Genomic DNA, 25,052 nt, shown 5'->3' on the forward strand with positions numbered 1-25,052 from the left:
TTATCATAGAGTTTAGTCTTTATTGAAAGACTTCAACTGTGGTTTACAGCTTTGGCTTTAATTGGCCTCTCACTGCCAGCAGGCATAAAAATCAGGTAGGAATGGCATGGGGGAAATACTAGTAGAAATGATTTGAGCAAAGAAAATGGCAGGCAGAAACACATCATCAAAATAAATCTCAAAATAATTATTAAATAAAAACATTTCCTTGCATGCCAAAGAATCTCTGCTGCTGCTTTAAATGAACATGGGAAAGAAAAGGCAACGACTCTTAGGCTTATACTGAATCAAGATAGCACAGACTTCAATCTGTATTATAGAACTGCCTGAGTCTATTTTAGCCTGATAGTCATTATTTTCTCAACAGTGCATTTCATTTGGATGAATAGCTTTGTATTTTGAAACTGTTTAACAAGAAGTAACTTTAACTGATCATGAAATCTTATTCTTATCCAGATTAAGACAAAGGACACTTTAGTCACATATTTACTATGGCAATATAACTAGCCTGGATAATTTTATTAAATTATATAATATACAACTAGGCAACACTACAGTTGTATTTTGCTGTTATTTCAATAAGCCACTTAATTTAGCGGCAGAGCAAAGAAAGGCAAACTAAAAATTTAACAGGCTTTTATGAAAAAAGTCTAGTTCTTCACATTTCAAAAATATTCATGAAAATTTTAACTCAGGAACATAATTAATATAATTTCTTAAGTGTTTTTCCTATAAAATATAAAGTAACTTTTCAAAAAACATTCTCCAAATATAGTGTCCACAAAAGAAATAAGGGGTAAGGGTATAATAAAAGAGTGTAACAACTACTGTGGTTCGGAACTAATGTGCCATAGAAAATCTGGCTTAAAGATGAACTGTAGACTCTTGACTTTTATGAATATATTTGTCTGAATTTCTAAATGGGGAAAAGACATTATATGATCATCAATATATAAAATAATCATCTTAAAGTTAACTGTAAGACTTCAAAGGTTTAAAGAATGGCCATGTGAAGATCCCAGCTGCACCTTAGCTGTAAATTATGTTTTCTCACTTTGGTGCTCAGGCCAACTTTCTGAATACACTGCCAAAACATGTGCACCCCCTAGCTTTTACAATTTAAATACAGAGGATTTTATCTATTTTACATTCCTGTTTTTTATAAATTTGAGGCAGATTTTATCCTTGTAGGTTGAAAAATACCTTGGAAGCAAACTTCAATCTTCTGCATTTTCCCAACGGATTCATTTACAAACGGCACACATACAACTCAAGCCTCTGTTCAGGACCATCCCATGCACGCTTCCCACAGGAAAAGAAGTAAAAGTCACAACTTTGTGTACTATTTAAACTGAACATCCAATTACAAATTGGTACATCAAACTGTCTAAATAAGATGTTTTAGCAATCTTGTTAAAAAAATTCTTGGGCAAAATATATTTAATTTTTAAAAACACCCTAAAATTTTTTAAAAACACTTGTGCTATACAACTTATAGCAACCTTGAAACTGACTTACAAGGTTTTAATCAAGGTATTTACATACCAAATAATGCAAAGCCAAAAAAAAAAAAGAAAAAAATCTAATGACACCTTAGAATGTACTAGGATTTGTATGAAATTAAAATTAAGGCTTTTTTCTGTATAGATTTGTGTCATTTTAATTGTACATAGCCAACCTTGGAAATGTCAGTCTTAAAACATTGTCATCAACTCACTGCATTCAATGCAATGGAGTGTGTTAAGTGTTATTTCAAATAATTACATTGCTGCTACTTCTATGTTGAAGCATGCTTTTGAAACACTGTAGTTATTCAGTATTTACAATGTATATCATTTGAACTTCATGTAAAAGCACAAGTATGACTGTCTGACTTTAATACAAACACCATACTTGGAATCTCCCCCCAATGAAATGTAATATACTACAGTTTTAATAATCAACACTTTCAAAGTTTTAAAAATATGTCTTAAATGTGGACCACCATTTGCTCAAGTAACTCAGACAACACTGTTCCTTATTTGGGTTGCAAAATTTCAGTCTGGTTTCAGCTTCTTTAGACATAGAGAAAGTAAATTTTCCTCCAAAGCAATTCCAAAATCATGCATTTCTTCTGAATATCATACTTTTTCTGCTGACTTCAAATGTGGTCCACCTCAGGGGAGGGAAGGGGAGTATCAGGATTCAGGATGAATTCATGTGATTCCCAGTTTTTCATGATCCTCCCTTTTTTGCTCTTTTAAAAACACAGTGAGTTAAAATACTGAACAGCAAGATAAAAATGGAATAGTATCTAAGAATCAAAATGTATTACCCATTTCTCCTATTATATCAAAATTTGTAGTCAGAATTGTCTTTATTGACTTTATTTTAGTTTTTGTACACAAAGAAAAATCATGTTCATATCCATCATGAACAAAAACTTAAAAAGGCAGAACTAGAAGACATGTGTCCTTCACCCAAGCAAAGCTGTGCTAAAGGTTCCAAACATTTCAATTTTTAAAATAAATATTTTCATTTTCCGATGTCTACGTCCATGTCTTCAGAGTGTCACAGGAAATTGAAGCCTATCATGAATTACAATTTTGTTTAGAGTCCCAGCTCACTGTGTTTGGTAACTTGCCATACCATATCCAGCTTGGTTAGGAGGAGGTATTACAGGGGGAGGAGCTTGTCCTTGGGGAGGCTGAGCACCAAATCCACCCATCCAAGCAGCAGAAGGTGATTGACTTGGAAGAAAAAAAAAGAATCTTCAGCAAATACAAGAAGGAAAAATATCATCTATACATGTATACACTCAAGCACAGTCTAATAATAGAATAACAAAAATCAAATCTATAACAAACATCAAATAAATGATGCATGTATAGAATACATATCTCACTATTAGTTTTACAGTTTTTTTTTTTTTAGTCTTACAGTTTTAAGGCAACTACAACTTAGCACAATGATCTCTGAAGAGTACCTGAATCCTTATTTTTTAAAAAATGATAAATACTGCCTATAATCCCAGTACTTTGGGAGGCTGAGGCAGGAGTCTCGTAAGTTCAGGTCACTTAGACAACTGCAAAATCGTGTCTAAAAATAAAATAAAAATATTCTCTCTTTTTTTTTTTTTGGTTTTTCTCCGGTACCAGGAACCGAACTCACGACCTTGTGCTTGCCAGGCAGGCGCTTTGCTGCTGAGCTGAATCCCCAGCCCTAAAAATATTTTTTTTAATTAAAAAAATGGGCTGAACATGTAGCTCAGTGGTATAGTGCCCCTGGGTTCTATCCTCAATACCACTGCGAAAGATAAAAAAAATAAAGAGTCTACATATCATCTACCCAACATAAATTGCATATATGATCTATCAAAAAAATGTTTTAAAAACACAAGTTCATGTTGGAAAGAGTCTCAAAAGAACTAGTGAAAATAAAGATCTAGGGTTGCTTGGGGAAAAAAATTAGAAGCAACCAACCCATTCTATCAACAAAAACAAAAAGTAAGGTACTTTTTAGCACAGTGGCACAGACTTGTAATGCCAGCACTTTGAGAGGCTGAGGCAGAAGGATCATGTAAGTTTAAGCCCAACCTGGGCTATCTAGTGAGTTCAAGGCCAGTTTGAACTATATCGGGAGACCCTGTTTCAAAGCAAGCAAAAAATTTCTCAACAGATCTAGACAAAAAACTTTACATGTGGAAAAAATAAACAAATAAAAATGAATTAGAGACATAAAATAAATTCTACAAGCTGTTTACAAAGATAGGTCATACCAAATGTTACCCCAAAATCCTTTCACCTAGATAGTAAGCGTCAGATTTTTAGCATTATAAATCACATTTCATTAGGTTTGTTTCTATGTTTATAATCCAAATACCTCTCTTTTTTTGTTGTTGTTGTTGTTTTTAATTTTTTTGTTTTTCTTCCGGTACCAGGAATCAAACTCACGACCTTGTGCTTGCCTGGCAGGCACTTGGCTGCTGAGCTAAATCCCCAGCCCCTCCAAATACTCTCTATTTTTGTTTGCCAGATCTGTATCTATTTCTATACTAAAAACCCAAACTTACTCTACTCCAAATCCTTGCTGGTTCCACGGCTGTCCATATACTCCGTAAGGCGGTACTTGCCACCCATTTGCCATGTACTGCCCATACTGCTGGGGGTTTCCATACACTTGGCCCCACTGGCCCCACTGACTGTAGTCAACCTAGAAAAAAGCAAATCAGTGTTTTAGGAACAAGTAAGAAACACCGTATTTGAAGAAAGAGTGGGAGACAAGGAAGAGAAAAACTAAGTAAGCACCCTTATGTGAATAGGACTCTGTTATTTATCATTGTCTAAGTTTATTGGGGTGGTGATACCTGTGAAAAGAAAGTATTAAGATTCAGTTAATACCACAAAATAATCAACTTTGAAATAGCATTAATACAATCAACTGAATGTAGTTATATGCTTTATTTTATTTTACTCTTTACAGTTTCCAAAGCTTTTATGTAGATACATGATATGGAAACCTTAAAAAGTGGTACAAAAAATTAAATTACCTGTTGGAAGTTTTTAGTCATATCAGGAGATTCTTTACCCCAATAGCATTTAACCACGTGTCCTTCAATTGTGGTACCATTCACTGAAACAATGGCATGGGCTGCACTTTCGTGGGTAGAAAATCTACAAGAAAATAATGAGGTTCTGTTTCTTATATTTGAAGAACTTAAAATAGTAAATAACACTGAAGTAGTAAAATAATAAACTGGTACCTGGAAGGGTCTAATAACATAAGTGAAAAAAAATGCATACAATTCAAGATTACTAATAATATTACCCGTAGAATATTACCTGACAAATGAATAGCCCTTCTCTGGAAAAACTCTTATTTCCATAATTTGGCCAAATGGTGAGAAAGTTTGTCTCATAAGCTGATCTATTAAAAAAAAAAATTAATAAAATATTTAAGACTCACATGTCATGAAGGTCATACTAATATTGGTAAAGCCCCACAGAGAAAGTCATTACAGAAAAACCAAACACTGTACCTGTTAACCCTGAAGCAATTCCTCCACAGTACACAGTGCAATTTTTTGGACTTGACTGATTTACCACATCTTCAAATCTCAATTGCTTAGTGTTATCTATATGCAGAAAAGAAGTAAAAATGCTGTTCCTCAAAGTGTTATAAAATTACCTTTTGGACGTCAGTATAGCTTGGTAAAAGAACACTTGCCTAGAATGCATGAAGCACCATTACCTTTTATTAATTACTATACACTATTAAAATGCTGCAATGGGAGGAGAAAATTTTTTTTCTCACTACTTTGATTTGACATACATTTGATCTACATAATTAAATAGTTCACAGCTTCAAAAATACCAGGAAGAAGAGATGGATATGATCAAAATGTTATATGCATGTATGCAAATACCACATTTTAAATCCAGTGTTTTGCTGGGGGTGGTGCCACACACCTGTAATACCAGCACTCGGGAGGCTGAGGCAGAAGGATCGTTTTGAGTTCAAGACCAACCTGGGCTATAAAGTGAGCTCAAGGCCAGCCTGAACTGCATAGCAAGACCCTGTCTCAAAAAGACCCCCCCCAATCCAGTATTTTATAAAGTTAATATCCACTAATAAAAAATACATTAAGTACTAAGAAATTAAGCTGGGCATATTGGTATATGCCTATAACCTCAGCACTGGAGGATTGCCATGAGTTTGAGGGCAGCCTGGGCTACATAGTGAGCTCAAGGCCAGCCTAAACTAAAGAGCAAGACCCTGTCTAAAAACAAAACAAAAAAAAAATTAACACTATAGTAATACATAATTTATGAAAAATTTATAATTTTAACATGCATAACGGAGACAGCTTACTTTCTTGTGTACTTTTTGGTGCAGGTGGTTTACGTGTGGCCCAATTAGTTCTGATCTGTCGACCACCTAACCACTGACCTCCCATATGCACAATTGCATTTTCTGCATCCTGTGGAGAAAGTAAGAGCAAACACAAAGAAAAGAGTGGCACGTTAGATGAAATAAAATTTGGCACTGCTGAACCCAACAAATTTCATCAGTAAATAAATTCATTAAACATCTTAAAAAAAAAATTAAAACTATAGCCAATAAGAAAGCAATTTTGAACTTAAGTGACTTATGAAAGCTATTTTTATTTTTCATCACAAAAGACTAATATAAGAAAAGGGAAATTAAACCTAACTCAAAGATGCAAGGAAAGCCGGACATGATGGCGCATGCCTGTAATCCCAGCACTCGGGAGGCTGAGGCAGGAGGATCATTATGAGTTCGAGACCAGCCCGGGCTACAAAGTGAGCTCAAGGCCAGCCTGAACTGCAGAGTGAGACCCTGTCTCAAAAAAAGACAAAAAAAGATGCAAGGAAAAAGTCACAATCTCACTGTTTACTCAAAAAATTTTATTAGTTCCTTAAACATACACATTTGAATTAGGAAAACAGAAATCTCATAAGACAAAGTAGTCTTCAAGTATTTAACTTTATAGTTGATTTTTAATGTAAAATTTACTGAAGAAAATCTAAATTGCCTAATTCTAAAAACTCTATGCGATATTAGTATCAGTCATGAATTATGACTGTAACACATATTAAAAACTAGCATTAAGACAAAAGACTTAAATGATTCAGAATGTTATGAGTTGTCAATAAAAAGTGAGTTTGGATTTTCCAAATCAATGTGTACATGTGATTAATCTAAGACAATTCAAATTAACTCTAGGCTTTTATCCTGCTTCAGTAGCAAGTAAGTAATTTAAATTGCTGAAACTGTTCTAAAACTAAAGATCACTTTACTGTTAATTAATGCAAATGCTTATTTTACTATCCTCTTTGGGTTTTTTTTGTGGTACCAGAAATCGAACTCAGGACCTTGTCCTTGCCAGGCAGGCCCTGCACCACTGAGCCAAATCCCAGCCCACCTCTTTTTTATTTTTTTGAGACAGGGTCTTGCTATGTAGTTTAGGCTGGCCCTGAACTCATAGTGATCCTCCTGCCTTAGCCTCCCAAGTGCTGGGATTACAGGTGTGCAGCACCATGCCTGGCTTTGCTACCTCAATTTTAAAAGAAGTCACCCCAAAATCAAGACAAACTGCTTGCTTAAATTTTCATTTACATAATTACTGTAGTCATTAACATCCCAGTTATAAAAGTAGGATAATTTCAAAGAATTAAAACTGAGATTTTCATGGTTAAGAATGTATATAACTTACTTCCCCCATCCAAATTCTCAGATTACTTCACTTGTCCTAGTTTTTTGGGCTTTACTTCTTTCATTTGCCTTCACTAATGCACAAATGCTACTTTAATAATCTTTATAGTATATTCACCCTTTCTTTTTCCAGCAATTTATTTTCAAATTTATGAAAGAGTGAATTGTACTGTATTAGCACACGAAATTACATAAAAGTTGTGTAAAGAGTTTACTATCCAAGCATATCCAAATTTCAATTACTTTACATTAAAACTGAGTTGAAAGAACGTACCAGTTTGTTATAAAAAGATACAAAACCATAGCCTTTGGATTTTCCAGTTGCCATGTCTTTTACTACCCGAGCATCCCTGTGAAAAGAAGCACAGCTAAATGAGGGAAGTAAAAGTCACCCTCAAAACAAAAACTAAAAGGAACCACACACACTGTATTGTGAGCATTTTTTAAATAAAATTCCAGTTAGCCCTAATTAACTACAGCCATTCCTGAACTCTCCCTAATGCTTCTTTACCTGTTAGAAAAAAGCAGTAGGACAAAAACATGTAATAAACATGCAACCTAAATCAAATAGCCTGTACTTTCTAAACTAAATGCTCAAATTTGAAGATTAATAGGAACAATAGTTTCCTTTTCTAATATTCTATTTGCTAGTGTCCTCTAAGATTTACTGATTCTATAAATTACTGTAACAATGCTAACTACTTTACCATGCAATCTCTAAATAGTTAAATGTCTTCTGCCTAGTGATACAAAATATATGAAATATTAAAAAATTGAAAAAGAGGAAAAAATAGGAATTAAAAAGGCATACATGGCCTGTTAACAGATTTCTTTATTTTTCTTGGTCAATTCTCTACCATCATTTTGGAGTTTGGGCAGCTGTAAATTTTGAAAAATTGACATTTTCAGAAATTTAAGAAAGGAGAATAAAAAACTAACAACAATGCTAAGCACACCAGTACGAAAACAACAAATTTACACAGAAATTTTAGTGAGTAAGTTAAAATGATTGGAAATATAGAACTCCACTGAATATAGAATGTTAAAATGTAAATACTAAAATATGTATATATAAATAATGTATAATAAGAATAAATAGAAATGAGAAAAAAAATCTACAACTGAGTTCCAGTGTGCACAGTTCCTTGCAGTTAGCCTTCAAGATCCTGTCCATTCTTATGAGCAATTCTGCAAAATAACCAGAATGCTATTACTTTTAATTGTGACTTGGACTTTAGAAAACTGCAGGTCTCAGGTATATATAAAGATCGAAAAACAGCAACCTGTATTATTTTTATATTCATTTTTAAAACAGTACTACTTACCACAATTACATTAAAAAGCAAAGCAAGTATTAAAATAGAAAATTAAGAATTAAATCTTCAAATTAAATCTGTAGAACAACAAATTATATAGAGAAAAAGTTGTTGTTCTTAATTGAAACATTTCTGTATATTACTAAAACTTTTAATTTACATCTACAGGAAATATATGACACAGACTGATTTTAATCAGAGAAATTGTAATACTTCATAGAACTTATAATCACATTTAATTTCCCATTATAGTTCATCAAATAGCACTGAAATTTGAGCATAAACTTTGTTAAAAGTCAAAGCATACTTGTCTCTCACTAGCAGAATCAAATATAACTAACAAAAAAACCCTAATTAATTCCACATTCACAATTCAGACACAAAACATTTGAATACAATAATAGTACTACTTTTTATTTATAGCTAAAATACCATAACACATTTACCATAATAAACATAAACATCTCTAAATTAGCCACGATATACCCAAAGACTTCCCTACTCTCCCCCATTTTTAATTCCTCTAATAAATAGACAGCATGAATCACATTTACTTTTTATTAACCTATTTTCTTTAACCACCAGTTTTTACAAACATTTCACAAAAATTGGACATTGTAGTTAAGTTTCACCACCTAAACACCTGCTTCAAAGATAACAAACAGAATCACTTAAGTTTTTAAACATATTATACACAGGTTATTTATGAAAACAAGACCCTAAAACATTCAAATGACATTAACATTTGCAACAACATCTACGCAAAAACAAAACAACAAAACAAAAAAAAAGCCAAAAGAAAAATACACTAACTAGAGAAAGAAAATATTAATTCCAATACAAGTTAATCATATGTAATTTTACTTATCACTATTGAATGTAGTACTGATTATGATACTTACGATATTTTACCAAAGGGGGCAAATGCTGATTTGATATCTTCTGTTGTAATTTCTGGACTCAAGTCCCCAACAAACACATGGAAGTGATCTGAAATCAAAGCATTTGGTAATCAAATACTCAAGAAACCAGCTACTAAGTTTTTTAGGCAATGGGAAAGAGGAAAAAAACCCTAGTTAAGCTGGTAGTGCTGCCAGAAAATTTCAGAATTCTTCCACAGTAAAATGCAGCAGGAGTACTTACTGGAAGTATCTTTTTTCTGGCTACTTGGTGTTGTTGCCCAGTTTACTTTGACCTCCTAAAAATAAAGATTATATTTAATACAATTATTAGGCATGTCATTGTGACTTACGTTATCATTTACTAAGCAGGGTTACTTTTGCAAAACTACTAGGGTGAATAAAGCAAAGCCATCGTTCAGCAGCTGAATATCTCTTTCAGAATTTGCTAAGAAAGAATACAAACTAATTCAACATGCAAATACAGATACTAATAAGGTACCACCATTCTATTATCTTACCTTTCCCAAAATTTTTCTCCCATTCATAGCAGCTAATGCAGCAGCTGCATCTCTGTGTTCATAAAATTCCACAAAGCAATATGGGTCATTGCTTGTATGCTGCAAAACAGAAAATCCAACAGAAGAGTTGACCCTTCTGCTATCGGGTTGCTGAGAAGAAAATCCAGGAAAAAACATTACTGATAGCTAGGAATGTACAAGGTGAGACTGCAAAACCTTATGAAAGCCTAATGCTTTAAAAAAAGAAAAGAAAAAGATGTATAGCTAATCTTTGCACCTCAGAACACTGTTGTACTCAACAGAACTCTAAAAGCAGTACAGAATCATGACCATGGGTATTAGAATACAGACTTCTGATGAAATATGTTTAAATAAAAAATAGAAGCTTCTATTAAGCCAAACAAAACCTCAAACTCAGATTTGATGAGAATTACTCCTTACCACTGTTCTTCTCTTCCACATTATTCTTAAAAGGATATATTCTACTTAACGCATCACAATCCTTCATAAACTGTATCTCAAGACTATGAAAAATACAGAAATGAACCAACTTTATAAACTTTACTCCTGATCAAAACTTGAGTTGGTATTACAAATGACAATACTTTGTAGTGCTACAAAAACTAAGTTATATGTATTTCTTTTCTGGATAAGTAAAGATTGAGAAAAAAAGAAATATTCAAGACTTATAACTAGGTACCAAAATGATCTCCTTATCTTCCAAAATAGTCTAATGTACTGGAGATTCTATATACTTTGATTTGGTCTTCAAAAGGTCAAAAATACACAGGTTAACCAGAAAATAACTGCTAAAATATATCTAAACAAAGTATTCCTGGATAGGGTTGGGGGTGTAGCTCAGTGGTAGCACACTTGCCTAGCATGTGGCAGACACTGGATTCAACCCCTAGCGCAAAAAACCAAAAAACAAAACAGGACAAAACTACAATTTTACATCACAAAACACCGATATAAAAAAACTTTATTAAATGTATGATTGATAACAGCACGCAAATATCTATCTATGACAAGTAGTGATATGTAGCAACCAAAACAGAAATAAATCTTCATAAATTGATTGCAACCTACACTGGACAGCAATACAACTCTATTGGAATATTTTTTATGTAAGGTTAAAACAATTCTTCAGTGTTCAACAGAAAGCACCCTAAAAAGGTGAATATTTGGGCATGATGGCATATGTGTCTAACCTGAGCACTCTGAGACATTGAGGCAGAAGATTACAAAGTCAAGCCCAATCTGGGCAACTCAGTAACTCAGGGAGGCCCTGTCTCAAAAAACAATTAAAAAGGGCTGGAGATGTAGCTCAATGTGAAAGCCCTCAGTTCAATGCTCAGTACTGCAATCAAACAATAAGCAGAATTCTAGGTAGACTTTTACCAGATAAAATAAAAATCTTTGCAACAACCACTGTTTTTCATTCAAAAAGTTTTAGAAGAAAAATCCAAAGTAAGATGTCTAAATAATAGTAATGAAGCAACCAGAAACACTTCCTTCACAGTCAAAAAGTGGAATGATTAACACTGATAAATAAACTATGAACTGCCATACAAAATCCTATTGTAGTATACTACGCTGGGTAAACACTGCTCATAAAGAGGCAGAGAAATGAAATCGGGGAAACACTCCAAATAAAAAATACACAATGGTTCTTCTGAAAGAGTTAACACTTATCAGAAATATTCAGTGAAGAAGGGATTTAAAGTAAGCAAAAGGCTAAAATTTTGTTAGTTGACTTTTCCTTTTATGTCTTCTGTTAGTCTCTAAGGGAAACATTGATAATTACAGCAGAATACACAGGGATCCAATAGTAAAGCTATGAAAACCACAAAGGCTTTAGAATGAGTACGTTTGTGCACAATGATTTCAAATTTACGTGTTTAACTAGCAGTAGGCCAGATCCCATTTAGTATATGTCAATATGCATGCCTGTGTATAGCAGAAGTGTCTCCTCTTACCCATCAGGGATGTTTCAAGGCCTCAGTGGAGGCTCAAAACTTCAGATCATACCAAATTCTATATATACTATATTTTTCTTACATATATGTATACAAATTTAATACCCCTTCCCTCTATTTTTAAAGAGTCGTGCTAAGTAGTCCAGGCATCTTGAGCTCACTATGGAGCCCAGTCTGGCCTCAAACTCATGCAATCCTCCCACCTCAGCCTCCTGAGGGCTGGGATTATAGGCGTGCGACAGCATACCAGGCTCCAACCTTTTCACTTTAAAGGAAGCATTTTATGGTTTTCCTTTGTTATATCCAAATTACCAGCATCACTAGTCTTGTACTTTGGGGCTATTAAAATAAGGATTACTTGAATACAACAAGCACTGAGATACCTTGACAGTCAATCTGATATCACAGAGGGCAACTAAGGGACTAGAAGGGCAAGCAACATATACAGCTCTAATACATTGGACAAAGGAAAGATTCATGTCCCAGTGGGGACAATGTGAAGTTTCATCACACTACTCAGAACTGGGTGTAATTTAAAGCTTTTGAATTGTTTACTTCTGGAATTTTACCAACCATACGTAACTGACATGAAGGAAAGCAAAATCATAGATAATGAAAGACCCTACACATGAATTTAAACATTCATATCAGATATATCTATATCTTCATATCACACTGCACTTAAGACACCATTTTTTAAATGTTACGTCAACATTTTATGTTTTCATAATAAAACAAAAGATGAAGATTAGAAATGGATCACTTAGCCCTTTTTCTTCTTATCTCCTCCAGTTCAAAATGCTTGCATCTCTTTATAGCCAGCATTCGCATAGATTTGCAGTTAAGCCTCAGCACAATCTTCTTTGTAGTTTTGGCCTTTTCACGGAAACTGGCTTAGTCTGTGCACCACAGCCACTGCACTTACTGTCACAACGCTGCTCTCCCTGGGCACACAGAGAATTTTTGCCTTTTTTGTACTGCGTCACTTTGTGGGGTTGGTGCTTGCCACACTTCTTAGCGAAAGTTTACTGGATTTTTAGGAACGTTCACTATGTTTGCAGGAGCATTATGAGCATGGAAGTGATACCAGTGATTTTTAAGTAAAATCCCAAATATGACAGAAGTTAAAATTTTTTACTGTTTGCCTTAGAATCAAAAATATATACTTACAGAACCACCAACAGAGTGAAGATACAACCCACAATGTGGGAAAAATTTTTGCTAGATGTTCCTCAGACAATGGAATACTATCAAGAACATATAAAGAACTCAAAAAAAAAAAAAAAATCAGACCACCCCAAATTTAAAGACCCAATCCAAAAATAGGCACCTGCAATGAAAAGACACTTCATAGAAGAAGAAGTACAAACAGCAAATAAATGTCTGAAAAAATGTTCAACATCACTGGTCATTTCAGAGATGCAAATTAAAAAAAACTGAGATTCCACCTTGTCCCAGAGAGAATGGCTATCAAGAAGAAATCAACCAATAATAAGCGCTGGCTGCGCTGTGGGGAAAAAGGAACCCTTCTCCACTGTTGATGAGAGTGTGGACTGGTGTAACCACTGTGTAAATCAGTGAAGAAATTCTTCAAAAAACTAGGACTACCCATTTGAACCACCTATTCTCCTTGGTATCTTCCCAAAAGATTTAAAAGCATCATACCACAGCAATATATGCACAACCATGGTTATTGCGGCCTGGTCTGTAATAGCCAAATCCTGGAAACAGCCCAAATGCCCATTAACTGGTGACTAGATAAAGATGTGATTTTTATACAATGGAGTACTACTCTGCCATAAAGAAGGACACTTGTGAGACATTTCTAGATAAATGGATGCACCTTGAGACCATACTGTTAAGTGAAATAAATCACTCGTGTAAATATCACATTGTTTCTCCGGGATGAGAAACCAAAAATGTAAGTAAGAACCAAAATATTATAGATATTGTGAAACAGAAGAAAATGTTCAAATGGAAAGGAAGGAGGAAGGGGGAGGGAGGGAGGAAGGGAAGGAAGGAGGGAGAGGGAGGAAGGAAAGCAGGGAAAAGTAAAAAAAAATGAGAAAAGAAGGAAAACACGGAAACAAAGTTTTTGTAAATGGGGAGCGGAGGAGGAGTTCAAGGGAGGGAAAAAAGAATCAAGTTATATCATGTACAGGTACAAATTCTCTATGATGAATGCGATTGTTATGTACATCTAATATGTACCAATAAAATCTGATTAAAAATATTTACTATATAGAGAACGGTATATAGAGAAAGGTATATCTTAAGTTTAAAAATCATAGAACTAAGGAGAAGAAAAGGATTTTTCCATACACCAAAATGAAACTTAGGAGAGGAAAACAAATGCCTAGATGTACTAGGGTTCATGCCCTTTAGAAACTCCCATTTACACTAGCATCATGTGACTAAAGATTAAGACCTTACCTTACTTAGTGCTGTCATCAATTTTTGTTAGATGACATAAATGTCAAGACAAACACAAGATTTTGTAACTAGTCACATGCTCAAATTTGAATTCTAAAATATGAGTGAGTTTTAAAAATTCATTTTGGAGTCTCTCTGACCATCAAATGGCTGTACATACACATAGTTTTTGAAAAAACATTATTAAAATATATAGTTGCCAAATGTGTCTCAAAAATTTTCAAGTGACTTTTTCTACCTTCTCACATATTCTCTCAACTCACGCCTACCAGTTTCCAACCCAACCATGCCACTGAGACTGCACATAGGGTTTACCGATGATCTCTCTGCTCTCTCTTCTGTTGCTTTCTGTCCCCATCCTGACTTCCAACCAGAACTCAGAACAGTTGATCACTACCTTTCTTTAAACACTCTCTTTGCTGGATCCTACCATCCTCTTGGTTTTTCTGTCTCTTTACTAGAGATCTTCCAGGAGTTGGTTCTTAACTCAAACTCTATATAATTCCCAATGCTCAGCTGTTCCAGGACCTCAGAGGTCATCCTCTCTAGTCTCTGACATCACTTCTCTAACAATCTTATTTAGTCCGGTGGTTTCAAGTATCACTGCAAGCTTTAGCACTAAGTTCCAAACTGGTTTTATCCAACTGCAATATATAATGTCCATTTAGGCTGGACGTGGTGGGGCACACCTATAATCTCAGGAGGGTCACTGCGAGTTCAAAGCCAGCCTAGGCTACACAGTGAGCTTGAGGCTACTATCAACTATATAGTGAGAACTTGTCTCAAAAAAAACAAGCGAACAAAAAAAGTCTTTTTTTTTTGGTCTTTTTGAGACAGAGTTTCACTATGCTGTTCAGGCTGGCCTTGAACTCACTTTGTAGCCTAGGATGGCCTCAAACTCCAGGAGATCCATCTGCCTCGGCCTCCCAAGTGCTGGGATTGCAGGCATGTGCCACCGTGCTTGGCAAAAAGTCCATTTAGATAGCTAATGCCTATCTTAAATTAACATCATCAAAACACTTGGTTTCTACCCTCTCTTACCCTATCCTGTTACCTCCCTTAGCCACCCTCACTTTAGTAAATAGCATGACCACCCACATAACTCCACTAACAAGTAGCAAGAATCTTAGGAGTCTTCCCTGATTTCTTCCTTTGGTTTATACCCCACAGCCAATCCATTCCTATTGATTCTATTTCAAAATACTCTTCAAATTTACTTACACCTATTTCTTCAGTCTCCACTCTAAAACACAAGAATCTATCATCTCTTACCTAGGCGAGTGAAATACTCAGTTGGTTTCTCCTCTTCTCTTGCCTACTATAATCCTTCACCCAACAGCCATTCTCTACACATAGAGCAGTGTTAAAAATAGAAACTGGAGCACCACTTAGACTTCTCCAGTGGTCTGTTACTGCGAACTGAGCTGTCATGGCCTGTACTGCCCTATGTAATTCTGGATTTCCGTACCTTATCACTCATTTCCTGCATTACCCTCCATCACTTGCCAAGCTCTAGCTATCCTAGTCTTTGGTTTCACAAAGCCAACAAGCTCATTACCAACTTGAAGGCTTTGTCTTTGCTCTTCCTCTGCCTTCAGCCCAACATACATGGTACCATCTTGTTATTCCACTTTGCCTCATTACCTAGCGTACATAGCACCAACCCTCCAATTGTTATCGCAGCACTCTGTTTGCTTTTCTTCATGGCTTTTACTCCTATTTGCCTGGGGACCTCATTTGTCTGGCTCTCCTTTACAGCCTCAGTGCCTTAGGGCAAAGTAAGCATCTGATCAGTAAGAGATGTATGGATAAATAATCAAAGTCAAGAAGGATAGAAGAAAAAATACACCAGAACAGAATAAGGACTATTATTAGTTAGGAAAGAAGATCAAATGGTCAATACAGTATACAAGTTTTTAACAGCACCTCATCTCTGAATAAGGCACCAACTCCTTAGCACAGCTCCTGGCTCCTTCCAAACACTCTTGTCTCATTTGGCCATCTCTCATGATCAATCCCATTTCAAACGCCAATTATCCCACTACTGAACAGAGGTTCCTAACAGAAAGCAGATTTCTATTTATTTTTCCCTCTCTGTCACAAGCATTCCTGATCTCTGTCTACCAGCCTGGATCAACATTCTTCTTAACCGTACTCTTTTCTTTCCCACTTTCTTTTTTCTTTACTTTTTTGAGGCAGGGTCCCATTATGTACTTCAGCCTGGCCTTGAACTCACTATGTAGCCCAGGCTAGCCTTAAATTCACAGTGGCCCTCCTGGCTCAGCCTCTAGAATTCTAGGGTCACAGGCATGTGCCACCCTGCCTGGTCCCCATATTCTGTTCCAGCCAGTTTCTATTATTGTTCTTTTAGGTTTCAGCCCACCCACTGACTCCTCTAAAAAGTATCCTTTAACCTAAGACTCCACAGATTAACCTCCTTATGTACTCCCACAGTACTTTAAGGGTTTCCATAGCATTTATTATTCTACATCCTAAGTTCCCACTAACTCCTCTACCTCCTTCTGTAAAATCTCACAGGGCCAGGAACGGTCTTATTTACCATTTTAGCCCTAGCACCTACCAAAGTATCTAGAACACAGTAGTTAAAAAAAAGTTCATGTATAAATGGGTACTAGGAGAGTCTTAACTGAGAAAGTATAAAAGTTTTCTTTGGAAAAGGTCAACAAAATTATTTAGTCTGATGGTGGGGATAGAACCCCATGCCAAGCATGCACTCTACCACTGAGCTACATCCCCAGCCCCAACAAAATTATTATTCTAACAATTTCAATGCCTACCTACATAAAGCTTCTCAATCATTCATTAAAGATGCACAAGACACATGCTGCTCTGCTATGCACATAATCTTACATTCTTTTACACACACCAATTCCTAAATTTTAAATGTATACCATCTGAATTACTAACATTATTAGAATTGTATGAAATGCCATCAAGTTTTCACCATTTGAGATAAATTTACAAGCAAAATCACTCTGAAGATAATGACATCATGAAAAACACCCGAGAATAACAGCACAGAAACTTTGCCCTCTGTGAATAAAACTTCAATATAAATCTACTTTATTAACCAAATGAAAATAAAAAGTTAACAATTTTTTAAATGTTGCCCATCAGGGCCGGGCATGGTGGCACATGCCTGTAATCCCAGCACTCAGGAGGCTGAGGCAGGAGGACTGCTGTGAGTTCAAGGCCAGCCTGAACTGCATAGAGAAACCCTGTCTCAAAAAGGCAAAAAAAAAGTTGCTAATCAGCCCAACTATCTCAAAATATTAGACATCGTGCTGACAGCATGTGTAACTGGGAAGATCTTACCTCTGTTATCATTTTACAGCTTTTACAGGGTCCAATCTGACTGAATAACTGAAGTATAAGGACTTCTGTCACATCTCTGGAGAGGTTACCTACATATCTGAACAAGAAAAAAAACACATTATTAGCAATTTTCCTTTAGCTCTGGCTTAATGCATTATCATTTAATTCATCGCCTTTTTATTTCATTTTAACTTCCTGTGTATTCAGTAAAACTTCTCCAAGTAATACCGACACTATGAAGTAAAATTAACCCTTACTTAGGAAAACAATAACTGTTTATAAGCCACTTAAACACCATTTCAAAAGGATAGTAGTATAAAGAACAAATCAATATGATGTTGGTATCCAAAAGGCATATTATTCTGTACCTTCTATATCATTTCTCATTTTAGCCATAAAAAATTTTAAACCAGTTTCAAGAAACAATTTCTAATCCAAAAATAATTCATAACACACATATGACAAATACTGAGTCACTAAAATAGGTGATCATAAAAGGGTATTAGACATAAAATAGGTTCATCTTAGACTCTGAACCAAAGAAATTATATAAACAAACAAAGAATTAGGGTAAAGTTATAGTGAAACACGGAGGATGGAGGGATTTGTTTTTTGTTAAATAAGACTTAGCAATGGTGTCTTTATTGCTTTGATTTGGGGTAACAGTACCATGATAAAATTTCCTAGTCACAAAGTGCATCAGGTTCAACAAAATACATCTTTATGTATACAAAGCAAGTAGACAGACTGCTTTAGAAATTCAGAAAAAGTTTTTAAAAACTCCAGATATACTTTTGACTAGGGATTTCAGATTTAGGGTTTTCTTACTAGTCATAAATTCAATATATGTATTTTATATATAAGTTTTAAAGAAAAAAGAAATCACTACCTCATCATCTTGATTTATGTCTGGTATCATGGATATGACTTATAAACTGCCAAACTGTTAACTCTTTCTGGTACTTAGCAAATAATTCCTCAAATCAGCACCAGTCATAAACAACTCATAAACCAAACAGTATAGTACTTGTAAATTTTAAGTTTCTTCTGGAAAGTAAAAGATACAAGTTTTCTTTTTCCAACCTTAATACCTAGAAAGTAAGTACTGTACTAATATCAAGCTTCACAATATAGTTACATACTAAACAGTAACTGCTTTAAGATGGAACAGGCTAAAAGGAAAAGAAAAAAAAAAAAAAAAAGACCAAGAAAGCTAAATTCAACCAAAGCAAAACAAAACAGAAAATCCCACAAAGATCCAATTAAGAATGAATAGCACTTTTCCAGTTTAGTTAAAAGTTTCCTTACAACGGGTACTTATAACCTTGTTGTTCACATTCTGTAAGTGAAATACAAGTCCAATGTAAGATCAAATCAATTGATAAAGTGGTTTAGGTCCAGTTTGCCGTATTTTCCTTACAATTAAAGCAGAGCTTACCCATTTGTAAGCCAATGCAATGATTTTTTTTTCCAGCAGGACTTGAGAGTTTTAGGATTATGAGCTAGTCATAGACAACTCATTGCCTGGCCTTTTTTTAATTCATAGGGATTTGTGAGCTTGTACCCATCAGTAATTTATTTTTATTCAAGGGAGACCCAACTCTAAGGAAAATAAACAGGTGATATGATGTTCTAAACATGATGGTCATCTAACCTAAAAAACTCATTTCTAAGAGAAAAGAATGGACAAGACTGATTTTCACATGTTGAAGCTAACTAGTAACAATACTGAAATGATGTAAATTTTTTTGTTGCCTTTTTTTTTTGGAGACAGGTTCTTGCTATACAGCCCAAGCTGACCTCAAACTTGTTATCCTCCTACTTGAGCCTTTCAAGTTCTGGGATTACACGTGTGTACGACTGTGCTCAGCTGATTTAGTTTTAAATTTGCGCTACTGTTTAAATCATCTAGGACTGGGGATACAGCTCAATGGCACAGCACCTGCCTGGCAAGCATGAGGTCCTGAGTTTTGACTCCTGGTACCAAAAAAAAAAAACCCCAAAAACTTCAGGAAAAACTGTGTGGGCATTAATTACCTTCCATACCTAAGAATCATAATAAAATTGTTGCCGTTTAATAGGGTTTTTATTCTAAGTTAACCTATTTCCAACTAGTTATAGATTCCAAAGAATTTCTAAAGACACACACACATACATATATACACACATATGTAAGCTGCTTTTCTAGTACTGATGCCAAAGATCAGAATGGCAGTATCTAAGTCTAGAACGACTTATAGAAAAATCTAGTTTTAAGATTTCCTATTTTTTAAGTTCTACTACGATGTAAGTGGTAAAGCAGCAAACTAGGTTTCTAAAATTAACATAAAAAGGGCTTCCACAACAATACACAGAAAGGACATGATCACTATATAATTTCACCTAAATTTCAGATTGCCTGTTCTTTTACTGAGAGTTCTATAATTCATGCATTTATACATGCCTGCATGGATCATAGTACTTAAGAGATGCATATTTTGCAGCTCTTAAATACTGTAACTGTTTAAGTACTTTTACACTGTCATGAAATAATCTATCCCAACTTAAATCCTACCAAAAATATTTAAAACAAAGTTCAATACTTGACTACATCAGTAAGCACCATTTTTGGGGAAGTTTTTTTTTTTTGGGAGGGAGTGGAAGAGTAGCTAAAAATTAAATCCACACTGAACTATATCCCTAGACCTTTATTTTTATTTTTATTTTTTTGGAGACAGAATCCTGAAAAATTGTTAAATTACTGAGGCTAGGCTGGAACTTGTGATCCTTCTGCCTCAAACTCACAATGGTGGGATTACAAGCGTGGACAATGTGCCCAGCTATCTTTTTAGTACCTTACTGACACAGTATCTTATTTTTCTTTCCAAGTGATAGTCTCTAAACTGTGCTATGGTTATAAAGCAATCAACAAGTTCTAAAGTTCCAAGTTTCTAAATATATAATTTCTATCTGAAAAGCATACACAAAATAACAAAAAAGACAGATGATTTGAATTCTTATAATTAGAAGTCAATTCAAAAGTGAAAATATTTAGTAAATTCCAGAATAATTTTTAACTCAAGGAAAAAATAAAAAGCAACTTTACAGTCCTGTCTTCTAAGAACAGGAACTGTAAGAACTAAAACATTAAAAATTGAAATGGTGCCTTTATCCTTAATATCAAAGTTAAAATCTTACTTGGGACTAGAAACTTGGCAGTTTCATATCACAGTAGGAGAGAAGTTCATTGCCAAACTGCTTCCTACGTCCAACCGTGCAGAATTTTAAGTTAACAACATCATGCCTTGCAGAAGACTAATGACAGTTTTCAACACTAAATATGTTCTCTGTCTGAAAAGAATAGCCCTACCAAGGGTGAAATTACCAGTACTTTTATACAAAATACCATGGCTAAATTTCCAAAGTAACATTTTTTTTCTTTTGTACTTGAGAAGTTCATATATAAGATATTTTGCAATAATATCCTTCAACAGACCTCTGATGAATTTCTGAATTTGTCCAGTATTTCATTTTTAGGAGGGCTGTACAACTGAACTGACCAACTATCTATAAGGAATACACACACACACACACACACACACACACACATTTTACAAACAATATAATCAAACAGAATGTAGGACCTGATTACAGCCATAATATAGCGAGATCCATGAAAATAGCTAGTCAACTTTAAAATGAAATTTTAGTGTTCTGCTTTTTTCTTAAATGTTCAGATTATACTCTAAATCACTGATCTATTTCCTCCTTTTGACTAAATATCAGGAAAAACAAACAGCCTTAAAAGGATAGCACTGTATAACATGGTTATCATTATCCCAGATCCACAATTCCTACTGATTTTGGTGGACTGAAGAGAAGAATAAAATAAACTACAACAGAACACTAATATGATTTAGTACCACACTGTAGATTCAGATAAACCATGCATCAAATCACTGCACTACAAAGATACAACACAAGCCGGAAACTTGTGTCCTACAAGATGGTCTACTTCAAACATCAGTATTACATGGCATGATTTTGTTTGTTTGTTTTTAAGATCACAAGTTACCCAGTACACATTACCCCAAATAAATGTCAAATGAGAATGAAGATCATCAGAAAACAGACCTTTTGCAACTATTTAACCAACAGAAATTTAGGCTCAACATCAAAACAATTTTATAGCACTTTAAATACCATCAAATAAATTAGTAATACTGTAGGTAATGAATATTTAAAGACCTACCTAGGCTATAAACACCATATTGTTTTCTGAAGATAGAACCATATGTCTTAGCTTGTGTGTGTCTGCAGGGAAAAAACCTCACTAGTAACACACAGGCATTTTAAGGAAACAGGTTAAAGTAAGCGTTTGTTAAAAAGTACAATTTTTAAAAACATACTAGCCATTTGAAAACCCAATGGATAGATCGCAGTGCAAAATACAGGATCTGCATAAACAAACAAACAAAACTCTACTAAATAACCACCTCTAAAATCCTGTTCAAAGTTTTCCTTATGTTACTTGTATCTAACTCACTTCTTTGAGAAATATATAAAATGTATACTTTTTTTCTTTTTTTTTTTTTTTTTGAGATAGGGTCTTGCTCTGCAATTCAGGCTGGCCTTGAACTCACTAGGTAGCCCAGGCTGGCCTCGAACTTGCAATGGCCCTCCTGCCTCAGCCTTCCCAGTGCTGGGACTACAGGCATGCACCACCACGCCCAGCTCTAAACTGCATACTTTTCAAAACTACTATTCATTATTTTTAATTAAACTCTGGCAAAAAAAAAAAAAAAAAAAAAACCAACTGCTTTTATCTCACAATTTTTTTTTCCCAAGGCAGTCTCACTATGTAATTCAGACTGGCCTTGAACTCACTATGTAGTCTAGGCTGACCTTGAACTCAAACTGATCCACCTGCCTCAGCCTCCCAAGTGCTAGGATCACAGGTGTGCACCACCATGTCCAGCCCTTTATCTCATAATTTTGTCTTTTAAGGTCTTTTAAAAAATATATAAACACCAGTAAACTGCACTAGGTATGACAATAATGTGCACTTATAAATCAATCAGGAATTTTAAAAAAGGACTTAATACTAATTTAATGAAAGTATAATCATCATAAAATACTTATTGAGTACCTCTTAGGTTCCAGGCAGTGAACTAAGTGCTGGAGGGGTAAGACCTAGGAAGGTGTAGCAGTCCTTGTCTACAAAAACAAAAACAAAAAACCCTTCCTATGAAGAAGAGCGGAACAAGGAAAAAGGAAGACAAAATAGTAAACATGTACTGACATACAGGAATGACAGAGTTTAAGATGTTTATTTGCTCATTGGTACACATGTCACATTATTAACAAGCAATTTAAGTGTGGTTCAGGTGGAAGAGGATTGAAGACGGCAGAATTAGGATATAAGTGCACAACTGGATTATTAGTCTCCTGGAGAAGATATGATACAGATGAAGGCAAAGTAGACACAAAGATAGTTCTAGGAAGAAAGGATACTGAAAAAGCATGCTATGTAGTAGGTCAAAACCAGAAATTCCTCTTCTAAGGAATAAGAAGTCAATGAGACACGTGTCAGGAGTTAACTATGATTCAGTAGCTGTTAGGATGCAATGATGACATTTCAAATACAATACTTTAGATAAAATGTAACTGTTATTTTCCTTAAATAAAAGCTACTTAGGTCCTAAATCTAGCTTTCCCAGATGCTTTTATCAAAGTATACACTGCTGACAAATACCAAGTCTTGGCTTCCACAAATGCTGAAGAGCAAATTTCAAATTTGTTCCAATTCTCTTTTTTTCTGGGAGAAGGCAGAAATGGGAAAAAATACAAAACATATATATAATAGTTTATTAAGCACGCTTTTCATTCGGGGAAATGATGTTCTTAGGTTGGCTTCAAATTCCTACAACAGGGTGGCAAACACTTCAGTGAGACATTAAAAAAATGGGAATAAAAAGTACAAGACTGAAAAAAATCTGTATTAAGATTAAGCATACACATCGACCTTCTTTACGGAGCATACTTATGTAGGAGTGAAGCTCTGAAGCTAGTCAAACCTTGTAAGTGCCCATTCACTTTTATCTATTCCCCTAAAAAGTTCTTTCTCCATCAGTTAACCCAGCCAAGTGAACTCTGATCATACCAATAACCGGTAGAGACAGGAGGAAACAAAGCTGTGATCTAACTCCTTGTACTTAAGACAGGAGTCCTGGACCTAGAAAGACTTGGAAAGTCGAACGTGCCCCGCTTAAACACGGAATTAGAAATTCCTGACTTAAAAATACAGAGTAAGAAAAAGAGTGCCACATAACTCCAAAAGGAACGGAACCGCTGAGTCATCACTCTTCACTGGGAAAGGAAGTTAACTCGAATTAAGCGGTTGCAAGATAAACTCATTCATTAGACTGGGCTTCAGGTAAAAATGCAACGGCAAGACTAGAGTAAAAGCGCCCCCAAAACACACATCGGACAGCGGCTGAAGGCATTTTATCCAATTCTGATGGCCTGGACGCACAGATCAAGAAGCAGCAACACCGGGAGAGCAAAAAGGAGTTTAACAACGGGCTGTCAGCTTGGCACAGGGAGCGCTCAACGTAAACTTCGTTATCCAAGAAGGGAGAGACGCTCGGGCGGCGAGAAGCATCCCTCCTGCACTTCAAAAGTAGCGGGCGCTGGGCGGGTGCTTCTGACAGCGTGGGCGGGGGCACGTGGGGCAGAGGGAGAGAAGGGGCTCTAGTGGCCGGAGAGCTTCACTCGGAGGAAGACCTGGCAGCGACTGGCGCCGAGGGAACGCAGGGCGCGAGGCTGCCTCCCCCCGGCCCGCACTCGGTGCGCGGCGCCCACCCCACCCGCCCGACCCCGCGTGGACGAGCCACTCCCGGCCCCGGCCGGTGCCCCGAAGCGGAGGGGAGCAGGCGCTCTCTGGGCCTGACAGCCCCCGCCGTGCAGAAAGCAGGCCTAGCAAGGGTGCGCGAAGAAGGGCGCGAGAGGAAGAGGTCGAGCCGAGCCCAGACCCCAGGAAGTGACAGTGTTTGGGGGAAGGGAGGGCTTCCTTCCCAGGGAAAGGGGGACAGACGAGGAAAGCACTTCGCGCCCGCGCCACCCTGACCAGAGGTCCACCCGGAGCCCCGGCCTCGGCCCTCTGTCTCAAGCTCCCTCCCTACGCGTCTCGCGGTGCTCGGGCCTCCGGCGCCTGGCACCCCCGGGCTCGGGTACTCACAGAGTCCGGGGCTGTCCGTCGTCTTCCATCATGGTGGGTGCGACGGAGCGATCCCGGGACAAGGGGGAGGGCAGGGCTGGGGAGGGGAGGGGGCGGGGAGGAGGGGGAGGGGGGCTCTGGGCACCGTCTGGGGA

The 25,052-nt window shown here is 36.1% G+C and overlaps 1 protein-coding gene across 4 annotated transcripts; it reads right to left on the reverse strand.

Annotated features, from left to right (window-relative positions):
* On the reverse strand, nucleotides 1–25,045 carry Tial1 (TIA1 cytotoxic granule-associated RNA binding protein-like 1). Of its 4 annotated transcripts, XM_013508586.1 has the most exons (14): nucleotides 24,919–25,008; nucleotides 22,828–22,895; nucleotides 21,931–21,992; nucleotides 17,700–17,796; nucleotides 9,952–10,101; nucleotides 9,675–9,729; nucleotides 9,434–9,521; nucleotides 7,490–7,565; nucleotides 5,851–5,959; nucleotides 5,018–5,113; nucleotides 4,821–4,905; nucleotides 4,529–4,652; nucleotides 4,052–4,191; nucleotides 1–2,729 (listed from the first exon to the last, which is right to left on the reverse strand). In XM_013508586.1, the coding sequence occupies exons 4-14, from the start codon at nucleotides 17,709–17,711 to the stop codon at nucleotides 2,603–2,605; spliced, it is 1,062 nt and encodes a 353-aa protein (XP_013364040.1). In that variant the 5' UTR covers nucleotides 17,712–17,796; nucleotides 21,931–21,992; nucleotides 22,828–22,895; nucleotides 24,919–25,008; the 3' UTR covers nucleotides 1–2,602. The 4 variants fall into 4 exon arrangements, with proteins under 4 accessions (XP_013364040.1, XP_013364041.1, XP_005412217.1 ...); XM_013508587.1 differs by lacking the exon at nucleotides 21,931–21,992; XM_005412160.2 differs by lacking the exons at nucleotides 21,931–21,992; nucleotides 22,828–22,895 and having other exon boundaries at nucleotides 9,952–10,050; nucleotides 24,919–25,045.
* Between the last annotated feature and the right edge of the window lie 7 nt (nucleotides 25,046–25,052).

The sequence above is a fragment of the Chinchilla lanigera genome, unplaced genomic scaffold, assembly GCF_000276665.1.
Source record: "Chinchilla lanigera isolate Chin_1 unplaced genomic scaffold, ChiLan1.0 scaffold00150, whole genome shotgun sequence".
NCBI lineage: Eukaryota > Metazoa > Chordata > Mammalia > Rodentia > Chinchillidae > Chinchilla > Chinchilla lanigera.

Excerpts from the sequence above, each read along its gene's own strand:
- Tial1 (XM_005412159.2), bottom strand. The coding sequence starts at position 24,950 with ATGATGGAAGACGACGGACAGCCCCGGACTCT. Across the intron at positions 4,192-4,528 it reads TGACTAAAAACTTCCAACAG|GTTGACTACAGTCAGTGGGG; the intron begins GTAATTTAATTT and ends GCTTTTTTCTAG. Across the intron at positions 2,730-4,051 it reads CAGCAAGGATTTGGAGTAGA|TCAATCACCTTCTGCTGCTT; the intron begins GTAAGTTTGGGT and ends TTTTCTTCCAAG.